At 40.9% G+C, this 13,974-nt stretch overlaps 1 protein-coding gene across 1 annotated transcript in view; it reads right to left on the bottom strand.

The window, feature by feature from the left end:
- Positions 1–914: 914 nt before the first annotated feature.
- Positions 915–13,974, bottom strand: part of LOC124170900 — a 34,439-nt gene continuing 21,379 nt past the window's right edge. The window contains exon 2 of the mRNA XM_046549947.1: positions 915–3,709. Coding sequence (XP_046405903.1) covers positions 2,228–3,709 — 1,482 coding nt within the window. The 3' untranslated portion in view covers positions 915–2,227. The remainder of the gene's footprint in view (positions 3,710–13,974) is intronic.

Genomic DNA, 13,974 nt, shown 5'->3' on the forward strand with positions numbered 1-13,974 from the left:
ACACGATCGTGGGATAGTTTGGAGTGAACTTTACCCTCAACTGGGCAAACCAACCCTCGGGTTGAACATTGAGTGTGCCTCTTGATAGCGTCACCCGTCTATAACGTGGAACGCCTAAGTAAAGAGTGGATGAACTTAAGGATTGACATCCAACTATCACGACCCCTACACACTTCAGGAGCGAACCGAGGGGACGCGGGCCGGGGACGGGCCAAGACCGGGGGCGTCAGCGGCAATCGAAAACGCGTGCAGCAACATCACGAGAGGAGGGATCAAGTTGCGATAAGTTCGGAATTCGTGCCCCCGGAGAGATGAAGCGGGAAATGGACATGCTTCATCGCTCAGAGCTTACATGCATGCGGGAAGAAATAAACAGAGCTGGACTTCACAGAACTGATCCATCATGAGTGCTCCAGAGATAAACTGTCGGTTCTCGCGCCTTTTCGAAGGCCGCTATTTGTCCCGTGGGAAAACGGTCTGATGATTCGTGGATATCCATTGCGGTGGAAATAATTCCTTACCATTCTCCAAGCATGCGTATTTGCTTCTTTGTTCTCGTTCGAACGATCCGACTGGTCATAAAAGAATACCTTTCTAATGCATCACAATGGACAGTCTGTCCTAGCTTTAACTCGTGATTCTCTTACGCACGAACTGTCTTTCCCACTCAGTCAATTTCCGGCAAGCAGTTGACTTTGTCCAGATGCCTTGGGAGGCAGTGAGCGGCGGATACGCTGGTCTGTCTCATGGACAGGCTCCGGATATGACGCATCAAGCGTCGCGGAAAATGAGAGTACTACTTGCAGAACGATGAGGACCGATGCCTGTTGAGTCACCTCCTGCCTGCTTATGTTTCATTACGCCTAAAAATATAATCAAGGCTATGGGAAAATGCAAAAAATAACAGGTAAGGAAACAATTATAAGAAATGACTTTATTAAACATACAATGCATACCACGCATTTGAATAATAAAAAAAACAAGTGAGAATGTGATTAGTTGGGGGAGGGAACTCGAGGAGTGGTTTCATGTATTTTTTCAGCATACAGATTAGGGCCAACAAAATGGATGTCATTCCTGACTAGCCGAAGAAGATGACCACTCCAAGACCGCATAAAATCGTAGCACACGAAAGAGAATGAACCAATTTAAACATGTGAATGAGTAATAACCCTCATTAAGTCTTTCCAAGGGTATTCTTGAACAAAATCTAACTTTTGCACAGAGTCAAGCTTTTAAGCCCCCTCAGTTTTTTTTGTAACATTTCGACTTTTCCAATTGCTGACGTGTTTTTAGCACTCGTTCGTTCTCGGAAGCGCGGTCACCGCCCGAATATGGAGGGGCGGAAACGCACCTTGGGCGATCATGTCCAGCTGGAATGCGATCGTGGAGGCGGCCAGATGAAATGGAGAGGGAATGTAGACCGGGCTAGCGGAAGCGAACATAACTTTCACCTTGCCCGAGCTCTTCTCCGAGCCTGAAAAAAACGAGAGGTTCGGCGCCCTGGAGCTGTCCCAAATTGGAGCACGCGGCGTTTTGTCACTGGCCTCATCGCAGCCCGGCGCTGAGGGCAACCGGGAAGAGAGCGCGTGACATAACCCGGGCCGCTCCTCCGTTCGGGGAAAGCTTGGCCTCATCTGGTGCGGATTTTCGGGGCGGGCGTGGTGTGGTGTGGGTCGGGCGTGGTGTGGGGCGCGGCAGGAGGGAGTGGCGGACCGAACGCGCCTCTCCCGGAGAGAGTGCACAAGGCGAAAGCGGGCGCGAGTCCTTGGCGGCTCGTGGTGAAAGGGATCGCCTTCGTTTCGCAACGGGCCGCTGTGGGAGCGGCGTTTCTCTCACGACACAGACAATGATCCACGTTCCCTCGTGAGCCACGCACGTCGCATTCATTAAGGGCTTCTCTTGAGAGTGGTGGCTCTCTTCTCGGAAATGTGGAGCGCCCGAGAAAAACCTCTGGTCTTGAAGGATTGAAATCATCACTTGCACAACAGTAAAAAAAAGAGGCAATACTATGAGTTAAGTACGATTGTCCAGTGAATTTGATGAGAGGGGCGGGGGGTTAAAGTACTTCTCGCAGGAATATTTCGAGAATGCTCTTTTTGATTAAGTCCGGTGAGACTAATAGGCGCAGTCCATGGAATGCGCTCTCACACGCAATTATGAAAATGGATTATATCGGGATGTCAGACCCTAAGGATTAACATGTCTTAATTTTCTATGATGGCCATCAAAACTGAATGTTTTGCCCCTTGAGAAAGGCGTCAATCTGGCCCGATGATAAACTTGATCTTTGCTGAGGGGCAACATAGTAATACTGCCTTGGGGCCTGCTGTTGCTGGTACACGGGTTGAGGCAGGGGCCTGTAAAACTGCTGGGGCTCATACTGTTGCTGAGGCCTCACGTATGGCTGCAGCCTGTGCTCGATGTTGATATCGGATCCTCCGCTCAATTTTGGGAGGGGCTGGTACAGGATGGTGTTATATTGACCAGAAGATGGGTCATACACGAGCTGCGAAGCGTAGATAGGATTTCCACTCTTGGGGACCTGCTGGGGGCTCGCCACAGGGGTTCGCTGCGTTGTCGGCCTCACTGGAGCAACGGTCTGAACTGGGGCGGGACGGCTCTGGTACTGCTGCACAACGGGCTGCACGAAAGTCTGGGGCTGGTATGAGTTGAGGCTAGAGGTGGTCGACTGCAGGGCGGGTTTCTTGGATACGCTGTTATCCAGTTGGAACTTCCTCAGTTCGGCATCGAAGTCGAACGCGGAGCTCTGTGGAGGCGCAGGGGTCGAGTACGTGGTGGCGGGGAGGGTGGTCCTGGTGGGGACGGCTGGGCGGTATGTCGTCGCTGGCGGCAGCTCAGTGGTGTACGTTGGAGTCGCCTGCTTCTGGAAATGGATGAGGGGAGTTCGTGAAGTTTGGGTTTCGGGAGCGTAGGTTGGCTCAACCCGGTGGTAGGCCTGCTGGAAAACGGTGGTGGGTTGGACTGGGGCGCGGGTTGGAGCGGGACGGGGTGCAGGGCGTGGAGCGGGTCTCGCCAGGGGCCTCAGGGGGAGTCGCGGGATGTTCTCTTCGCCGTCCTCCTCGTCTTGTCTAGCATCTTCACGTCTCTCTTCCTCCTCGTCCACGGCGTTGGGGTCGCAAGGGTTGCCTGACACGTACGTGAACTCACGCTTGTTGCCATCGGGGTCGATGTATCCGTACTTTCCGCGGACCACGCAGTCCGTTCCACGGGTCTCCTCCTTGAAGCTACCGTCAGCCGCCTCGTAGCCGAACGTGAAGGAGCCGTCGTCGTTGATCTTGCTGTAGTTGCGGATGGTCTGCACGGGTGGTTGGCGGCTGGTCTCCTTGACGCGGGACGACTTGGTGCCAATGGGCTGGCGACGGCCCTCCTCCAGGCGGAATTGCCGCCCATAAGAGGGCTCGGGCACGCTGGTTCTGGACTGTGGGATGATCACAACCCTCTCGCCCTCGTCCTGCGGCTCTTCGTCGTACACCTGGATGCGGGGTGGTGCGGCTCTTTGCTGCTGCTCTTCGGTAGATGGCAGCAGAGGACGGACGCGGCGCAGGACAAGTGTGGGTGCACGCTCAGAGTCATCTTCGGCCTGGAAATCGGGTGCGGGCCGCACCTTGGTACGGACGCGGATCCTGCGTGGATTGTCGGATTGAGCCAAGCTAAGGCCCAGCAGGGCTAATCCTATTAAGAGTACCTGCAATGAAAATAATTACACTCATTATTCAAAATAATTCTCACGTTATAAGAAGAGGTTGTCCGCTGATGGTAAGATACATGAAATGGATAAAATCTCTATGGTAATAAGATTGCTAGTAAGAGTTTAAAATTTTCAGCGGATGTTAATCGTGAAATAAAGTAATAAATATAATGTAAAACATAATTTTCAATGATAAAGTAAAGATATCGTTCCGCCCACTAATTTTATTTACAACACGTGTTTCGATTGTCTTGCAATCATACTAAAATTTTTAAAGTGCAAAGGCCTCCAATGTAATGCACAATCATTTCTCTTCTAGATATTTATGAATTTTATATTATTATTTTCTGTCTAAAAATATAAAATTCCCATATATTTTCATGTTCAATTATCATACCTTCAAAATATTTTATCATACTTGCAACAATTTCATCGCCCAAGAAAGACGAAGCTAGGCATTAACAAAAATGTTATCCTCGCGACGTAAATAAATTAAGTGCCATATGTTTTAGATTTCACGATGGGTTTTTTTATCGCTGGAGACGCAGGATCACGTATTTCACCTCGATGGAAGATTCTCATAGTATTACCACCGCTAAAATTAAAACTGTTAAATGAATACAATTAACTTTTCATGTTTTCATATAGTTGTAAATATTAATCGGACAGCGGTCACATACTTCATTTGCTTTCTCAAATTTTTATTTAAAGAGCATTCATTTCCTATGACATTTTCCAGAACGGCCGGCATTTAGCATTGAATATGATTCATCGCAGGAGTGTACTATCAGCGAAAACGTGGGATGCCACGCCCGCTTATTGGAGTGCATCGTGGGATAAGCTGCCAGTTGGTTAGAAATACAATGGTAGGGAGACCATTCCTCCTTGAGTACAAATCTCGAATGGTGAATAGGCGTAAACCGAGCCGGATGTGAAAAATTACGCTTTAACACCATCAGCCTTCGTTGGGCTGCATGTAAAAAAATTTGACTACCCTCCACAGGCGTCTCTATTGCTCGCGGTCACAATGCATGACGAAGAGCGTAGGAAGCTAAATGCGAGAAACCCGTCCACAGTCCTTCATATTTTTTTCCACTCTCCGATTCTAATTCTACTACTGTTTTCAAAGCTTTTGAAGAACAGGTTGACATAAAAAAGATCACTTTCTGTCTATAACCATTTTTGCGCTATTTTCATGCTAGAGTAGCTTCAGGCAACGCGAAAGATAAAAATAGCCATCATAAACACAACTGAGGGCTATGCTCTCGGCAAGTATGTTTTAAAATGCTAATCACTTTGGTTCTTTGTGACCGACTAGCGTAAAAATTTCTCTTGAAAACTTTTTGGTTTGAAAAAAACAGTGGCCAATGCTTCTTCGAGAATCTTCCATAGAGGTGAAACACATGATCTTGCATCTCTTGCTATAGCTAAGCCCATCGTTAAATCCATATCATTCTGTAGTTAATTCTTTTACATCGTGAGGATATAATTTTTTTGTACTTTTTTAATTGTTTGCTTAGCTCCGTCTTTTTTGAGCGACGTAATTGTAGCAAGTATGATATGAGTATTTAAGTCCATTAATAGGAAAAGTGATTGAATCCTGCGAGTTCCTTTTATTATATTAATATTTTATTAGAGTTGACATGATGCACTGCACATCAGCATCATGTATCTGTCCTGATGATGTTGCAGCGCAGTGAAACATGTTTACTTGGGTAAAATATTAATACATTAAGGGAATTCACATATTTTAATTACATTTCCGGTCAATGCTAAGAATTTAAAACACTAGTAAGCTTCTGAGAAAAAATTGGTTATGACGCCTACCGCTGAAAATTAAGTTTCATCAACCTGTGCTCCAGATTCTCTCCAAGGACTAACGGTTTCAGAAGCTAGAAATCATGGATCTCCAAAGATCCATGAACCCATTTAAGTTTCAGTTTCCTTAAGGTTCTTGGAACCGGTTCTGAGACTACAGTCACCTTTGATGAAAACGAAATGACCGTTATAATTTATTCAGCTTCCACTGCTAAGCAGGAAATGGCGCGACTGATGACAAATATTCCATTTTGTTCGATTGGACGAGGAATATGACCCTTATGAGAGCTACATCATAGAGTGGCAACATGCTGCGCCGAACATGTTTGGTTGGTTCTATCTCGAGTGCTTACAGACCGATAAAAAAGAAATAGCTTTCCCCCAAACTGAGGATGTATCTCAAGTCACTCCAACCGGAAACATATTTTCTGTGGTTTGAAACACGTTTAAATGCCTTCAATGGCCTACTGGGGGTATATCTATAACTTTTTATGACCAAAGCCCCTTCCTCATCTTGAAAATAAATGTCGATTTTCCAATTCTCATTCTTTTGACACTAAGCCATAAAATATAGTCCCTTCAAATAATTTACTGTCCCACGTTCTATATCCATGTTCTACAGGAACTGACACTAATAAGGTAGCTTTTATTTGAGAACCGCATTAAAGCGATGTCGGATAGTGAAAGCGATCACTTCAGCAGTATGTTTAACTACACATATATGATAACAAATGAACAGTTTATGCTCCAGATATTACCACATGTTCCTCTTTCTTCTAATTTTAACTCATTCCCCTGCTCATCATTGCTTAAAAACTTCGAATATTAATTATAGAGCATAAAGTTCATACTCCCCCAAAATAGCGCTGGAAATTGAAGTCATCTTGGATCAGCATAGGGCTTGGTACATGCATAAGTTTTAGGTATTGAAAAACTTATTTTGTCCGCACCTTCAAAAAAAGCTATAAAATGCATTCCGGGCAATGCTTTTAACTCTTACCGCAACTCCTTACGGCCGGAAGTATTCATTTGGAAGGTATAATCAATAAAAAAGGGTGAATATGACCTTGATGGGGTCCAAAATTTAAATTTTATAACTCCAGCTGCAATGAATGCACTCGCGTATGATCCAACAATGAAAGTGGTAAAGTCTAAAAATAAATAAATATGTGGATGCCGCCAAGTTTATTTGTGTCTTTCACCATCACTACTACCTTGGATATCATTTCTCCAGCGGAATATAAAGCTCGGGGGAAAACCTCAAGGGATGTGTCGCAACGCCAATCATTACTGTTCATAACGGTTCGAAGACAATAGATATTATTACATCTTGCACGACTTTTTATAGAAGTTGCACAATCTGAACACTTTTCTCGTATCAAGGAGTAAGTCACCGATAGCTTAATCGTTTTAACTACCATTCCCGTTTTAATGATTCATTGCTCTAAGACACTGAAAGTGTGCGCACTTCTATGAAAGAAGTCTCATTTTCTGTTGCATGAAATTTAAAATTTTTGCTTTACGATTGACTTCAATACACTGGAAAGAGTCGAAAGGAGGGGTTTAAAACAATTCTCTCTAAACATGATAGGGAATTTACCGATTGACATAAAATTGACGAGCCCTTAAAATATTTCTTCCTCGATGAAAAGTAACATTCCCATGTACTTTGCTAAGGAAAATCAAACAGAAAATAACCGAGCGTCTCAAAATAGTACCTCATTGCAACAGCGAGAAATGAAATGAAAAAAAAACAGAAAAAAAATACTGCGAAATAAATACAAACAGAGGATTTTTAAGCATATTTTTGATGCTACCGAACACTAAAAATACTTGTCTGTCATGAAGAAAGAAACTGACCGATACAATGAAATACATCACCCCAAAAAACTAAATGTTGAACAACAAGTGCTATATACCTTGTTGCTCTGTCAATAGCTGAATATAATAACGAAAATAATACTTATCGTCAACACTATACTCTGGAAGAATATTGAATAAAAACAATGAATAATAAACACGAGCAAATATCTGTACCCAGAATTTTGCACAATGAAATTTTTCTCATCGTAAGATTCCTAACATTAGTCAGAAAATGCCGTCATCTCATTGATTGTATATAAACGGGTCTATACAAGCATCTTTTGGCGCGGAAACTATCTAAATTACCACTTCAGTTATTTCAGCAAACGTTTTCTTCTGCCAATACTTGATGCCAATCTAATTTTCAGAAATGAGACGAAAATGGGCTGTACACACATAAGTGGAGATTTTTTTTAGCAAATTGTAGCTTTAAAGCAAAACAAAACATAATATATTCCCTCTCCTTTGTGGGTGTTTGGCAAAAGCGAACTTAAACCGCAGTTTCCGCTCTTCATAGAAATGTGTGTTTCATCTTTTCTTCACTAAAACATAAATTTATCGATTTGACTTAGTGAAATTTATGTTAATAATCATATTAAATTGTTAAGTAGTTTCTTAATCATTAATACTTACAATTAGAATGCGGTTTTGTTTTAAGTGAATTTTTATCGGAGCACTTGGGCCTATTAACATAGTTAAAGCTTAATTTCATCATTTATGAGTATCGTTACATCTGCATGAAAGTATATATCCATGAATTAGCTATTTTAATACTGTTAAAGATACGCTTTTGGAAAGTGCTAGTAAAAGATCGGCCAAAGAACTAAAAGTCTTGAGCTCTTGAGGCATCACGACGGAATAACTGCGTAAAATTGATCTACACTATATTTACGAGAAATCCGATATAGGAGTACATTTGAACTTCACATTTCAGCTATATTTTATACGAAGGTCGCTACTTGTTTGGCTCTCCTCGAGATCGTTAGAAAATTGTATCATAGCTACATTACATTTACTCCGGCATCAATGGCAGAGAAACGTAAAGCATCTCACGGTCGGCAGAATTCAGTAATCTTACAATTTTACGCGGAACCAACAAATTCGAGTCTTAGGAAAAGATTATTGATAAGAGGAAAAAAATCTTTCGCCAAATTTTACATTTAAACCAGCCGCTTGGTAATGAATGTCTATGCTTTGCACAACACATAAACTAGCACACAAAATCATACTAAGTTTTATTTTTAATGAAACAATTTTCGATGCGATATTTTCAGTGCTTTGCAAAACCATGTCATAACTCTTCTCTCGGATTCTGATTGCCTTGCTCGGGGAGTTTCTTTGTCTTTTAAAAACTCAAGGCAAACGCTGTAAGTTTCCCGCCATCTATGGTTTCCCAAGCCCGTGATACATAACATTGCATAAGGGGTACAGGGTTCTTTCGGGTCTGGGTTTTTTCTCAGTAGTTTAAGGTGAGGAAAAAAGAAAGCGGGTTCAGGCATTAAACTCTCTCGTCATTGAGGTGTGAAGACCCATAAAATTTGGCATCGGGAAATATCGTTTAGAGTTTCGAGTTTTTTATGAATGGTATTTATGATTATACACCATTCATCCCGTTAATATGCTCAAAATAGTACATGATGCGTACGAGAAAATAATCCCATTTTCTCGGACCATCGATCAAAATAAAATAGGACCGTGCAAGTCTCTGAAATGTTTTTGAATGATCAGCAGAGTTATTGGAGGGTTAGAGGTTTTCTTTATGTCTAAAACTACGTGTAGTTTTCTTAGGCTGGTTAGAGATTCAGGCATGGTTTTGGATTGCAGTTAAACTGCAGCAATAAATTTCTTCCTAGATACACACTCGATTCCTGAATAAGTAACAAAAAAAGTTAAAGGTGCGGAAAATGCAGTTGTATTTTTAGGTTATGTTATGTCACATAAAAAGGTGAAGTATTTTAACTGACAACAATCACTTTGTACAGTACTGCATAAGGTACAGCACAATTTATTCTGAGATATAGTGTCACGTATGGCTTATACAATCCCCAGTACCGTAATATTGAATTTGCTGAGGGTAATACTATACTTTTAGAAGAAAAAAGATAAAAAATAAAAAAATACTAATGTATGCTAAAAATGGCTTGAAGAAATATTTTATAGAAGCCATAAGAGCTCATTAGGAAGTTAACTCAGCTAAGAATGAACAGAGAAAAGGCATTGCAGAATATCAAAGCACAAAAAAAATGTATCACCACTTATTACTTAAGCCAGATCTGATGTTTTTAACTATCATTTAAAATTCCATGCCAGCAAAATTTTGGTTTCAATTCAAATCGTGGACGGTAAAAAGGAGTGTCTACGTTAAAAAATAAATTATCGACGGAAAAGAATATAGCACATGAAATATCAAATGAATGCGCTTCGAATAAAATACAAATGAAACTCAAAACCGGCAGAATATAGCCTAGCAATGAAAAGTGTATATAGAGGAAGGTAAACCTTAATAAATACGAAAAATGAAAGGAAAAATGTCCATTGCTGAGTCAGTGGGAGAGAAAGAAACTGGGATACACGGAAGGATGAAAATAAAAAAAATAATCTATCAAATCACATAGAGTGATGCAACGTATTTAGGCGAGGCCCTTGCAGTCCCGAGGTAAGGTGGTGAAAGGCGCAGTGGGATGACGCGATGGAATTCAAGGCACGGAGAAAGGTGGATGCATTTCACAGCTGAGGGAGGTACTTGCGTGAGGGTAAAAAAAGGGAAAACAATGACTGTTATTAGAGCAAAGACTTGAAAGCTATACATAGGAACGTGAGAAATTAAGTGAAAGCGGAAGGTAAATTTCAAGAGATTTTGACAAAAAAATAAACCTAGCGGTGCCAGGGCTCAACGCTTCCATTCAAAGAGCTTCAATCATATATCAGATACAACGAGAACACATATTTAAAAAAATACGACATTATTGAAATGAATCTTCTTGCTAAGAATGTATAACTATCTTATCTATGTGTCCTATCTTCTATCCGTATCTTAGTATAATTATCTTAAGCTCATGAAGCTTACGTACTACGAAGATTTATATGCGTGAAAAGTATGCGATCAACTGTAGCAAGAACTTCTGGGATACTTTCAGAAGAAAGAATTATCTAACAAGCGCATAGAGGTGAGGGGATATTTTTCTAAGTTTCACATGACATATGTGTTTATTTGACATTGAAATCAAAGCTCTAGTAGCCGTGGCTTAATTTCGATTGGATCCAATAAAATATAAGGTCACATTGAAGAGAAAATAAATCAAGTTGGTTGGCTGAATCACCGCTTTGGAACCTCTCTTAGGAGATGTGGAATGACCAGATGTAAGAATAAGAGCAGAAAAAATGTTTGCACTCATTTTACTCAACATAGTTTTGTGATGACTCATAGTACCGAACGAGAAGGGACATTATCGATAAGTAAAGATCGAATACGGTCCAATAAAGGAAAATAAAGAATCAAGAATGAAACTGATGTCGAGCGCAGCAGTAAAAATCAAAGGGACTTCAAATTGAGAGTAAGTAATGGCGACTGCTTATCCCAAATAAAAGCATCAACGACGAAGACACGCTGGGACGCCTACCACGCAACAAAGGTTCGGGAACTGGTTTTTTCATTGTGGCTGGCCGATGCCCTTGACGTGTAAGGCAGATTTCAAGGCTGCAACTGACAGAGAAGGTGGGCTCTTCAGAAAAACACCACCTAAGCGTTCCGTTCAGTATGGAAACTTGGAAAAGCTTTTGAAACTCGCACATGACTACTAACAAGTTTACCACCAATATGCAGCCAGGCATTAAGAGTTCCGGCAAAACGAAAGTGACCATCAGAGCGGAAAAAATCCGTATGAAACCTATGACGGAGCAATTAAACGTATTTTTTACCGTGGGTCTCCTTATGAGGCACGGATGAAAAGTCAACCATGTGGTTTCACCACGTAAATGTTGAGGCGATGGCCACAGGCATTAATTCAGGCCGCGGAACACTAGTGTTTTTGTTCAAATTCCATTAGCATTTTATCATTTAAAGGGACGACTCTGTAAACTCTATATTAGAGAATGGGTCTTTCGCTCCCCTCTTCTTGTGTGGGCGTTTTCCTGCAGTGGGTTTTTTCGCTGAAGTAAATTACACCCTAATCCTCATGTTTTTTCTCACAAAATTTTCGCACATACTTGATTATATTTTTTGATATTTCACAAATAGTGAATATTGTATATCTTTTGCATTGTAAACGTCTATCTACCATGTTTTAATATGTTTACATTGACGCTATCGAGGGGTTAGGTGGATGAGGACACTTCTTGGTCTCAACCTCGTCCGAATAAAGGTATATTATTATTATATTATTATTATACATTTGGAAAACTCGTATAGGGTTTGGCCAGGTGGAATTCGGGATATAAGTCACACTGAAATCCCTCCTGGTCTAGCGCCTAATGGAAGATTTCCACTGCTGTAGCTTCAAGGTGATGACTCTTCACTTCGAGTAAAAGGGACATCGCACAGTGGTCCGAAATCGGAAAAAGCCGGACAAAATTCCAAAATAGCGTTTTTTGAGGTAGAGACTTGAAATTTGACGTATATGCTCACAAATGATTGGTGATCATGAAACAATAAGTCGTTTTTCATAGATCTCATCCGTTGCTAAGATACAGAGTACCAAACACGACCAAATTTCCAAAAACACGCCCGATCTCATTTTTCTTCGAAAAACTTAGAAGTTAAGCTGCTCGTAGAGTTTTTGAAGGATTTTAATGCAGTAAAAAACATTATATTCCAGTAATATGATACTTTATCTACATTTTACATTATTTTTAAATATTTTGGTTCATATCGAGGTGGTATAATGTCGCAAAATGGCGGCTCCGTTTTTATGGCAAAACCTGACATAAAGTAGACATTATCTTTAGTTTGAGAAATAATAGTTCTCCAATTTTTACTGAGAGTATTAAGTAGAGATAGCTTAAGAGTATAAAGCAAACATCTTGGAAAAAAGTTTGCAGCTGCGGAAATGAGCGCAACTTTTTTATCGCACTTCACGTCCCGGCTCCGCGACGCGGGGGCTTAGAGACTCTGAGACACTGTTGGATATTTCACTTCCTCTGGAACTTAATTATTTAAAGTCGTCGTTTTATGCACAGTAAATAGTCTTTATTGACCCTAAATACTTAATTGAAGATACTGCTAAGATATTTGATCGATATACTATGTTACTGAACGCGTAAATCTGGTAAACATGCTTTGGTTTCCAAACTCAACGGAATCAGGTCGCATATTACGAACATCCTTTGAGTAGGATTGAAGTTTTCTCGCGTCGGCTGACATGTACAATTACCAGGAAAGGCAACAAATGGCATTCTATCACTAATTAATTCCCTTTTCAACCTTGCCGTGGAGGTGCGTGCCAAAAAGGGACATTTTATCATGCCGCGCAGCCTTTGTTGTTATACAATGGATATTTAAGAAGACGGTTTTTCCGCTTCTTATCCTGTTTAGCATGCCATATAACCTATCACGGGGAAAATATAGTTATTAAGGGATAATAGCATGAATTAATAGCTTTTTTTAAAGAATTTTTTTTTATATAATAATAAAATGTGAATTCATGCAGTTAGTATAATTTTACAATTCAAAGTTTTGCCTTTTTAAAATCCCGTCAGAATAGAGAATATATACAGTATATGCCTTATTCAATGCTAAAAAAATACAGAATGATAAAAATAGTGAAAACAATAGGAATAAAATGTTGAATTTAGACTCCTCGAGAGAATAGTTTGAAATCATTATAATCTAATGAAACATTAATCAAAACAACTTAAATATAACTCCAACGTATGATTTACAATGAACTTGAAGGTTAGAGAACTAAGAAAGTGTACACAAATGAATTTACCTAACACCGCGCTGGGTTTTTGTAATCAAGGTCATAGTTTGAAACTCTATAAATTCATGAATTCAGTCCTCCGAAGAATCTTGGCCATTACTACAATCTGATTCTTCTCCTTCACTTTCCTCTAAAACCAAAACTTCCCTCAATTCTTTAGGCATCTTCCTTGATATTTTTGATTTGAATTCACGGTAGACGAAATATACGGATCTGACGTAATCAAAAGTCTTTGGAAGATGTCGTGATTTGTGGCCACTCTTGAGTGCTTCCTGGTGAATCTTTGTCGAAATTTTCTGGTGTCCTTATTTCTTGCTTCTAATGCCTCTTCGGAAAGTTGCCCTAGTGAGAGAATTGCCTCCTTTACAATTTCCCCTCCATGCATCAGTACTTTATGAACTGTGGTTGGCATATAGTACCACGGGTACAGCTCCACGTACAGTTCCGCCGTTCTCTGGCAGTATTGCGAGAATGCTGCATATTTTAGGCTTATTTCACAGGATTGCCCTTAGACTTGACTTCCTTCAACTGTTCTATCAAGAAAACTGCCGCCTATTCTGCTTGTGGGACATCAAGAAGGGTCAGCTGCTTTAGCTTGAAATACGGTATCTTCTGAGCCCACTGCCTTCTCTCCACCTTTTTCTTGTGTGTCGACACCTCGAG

This window comes from Ischnura elegans, chromosome X (assembly GCF_921293095.1).
Source record: "Ischnura elegans chromosome X, ioIscEleg1.1, whole genome shotgun sequence".
Taxonomy (NCBI): Eukaryota; Metazoa; Arthropoda; class Insecta; order Odonata; family Coenagrionidae; genus Ischnura; species Ischnura elegans.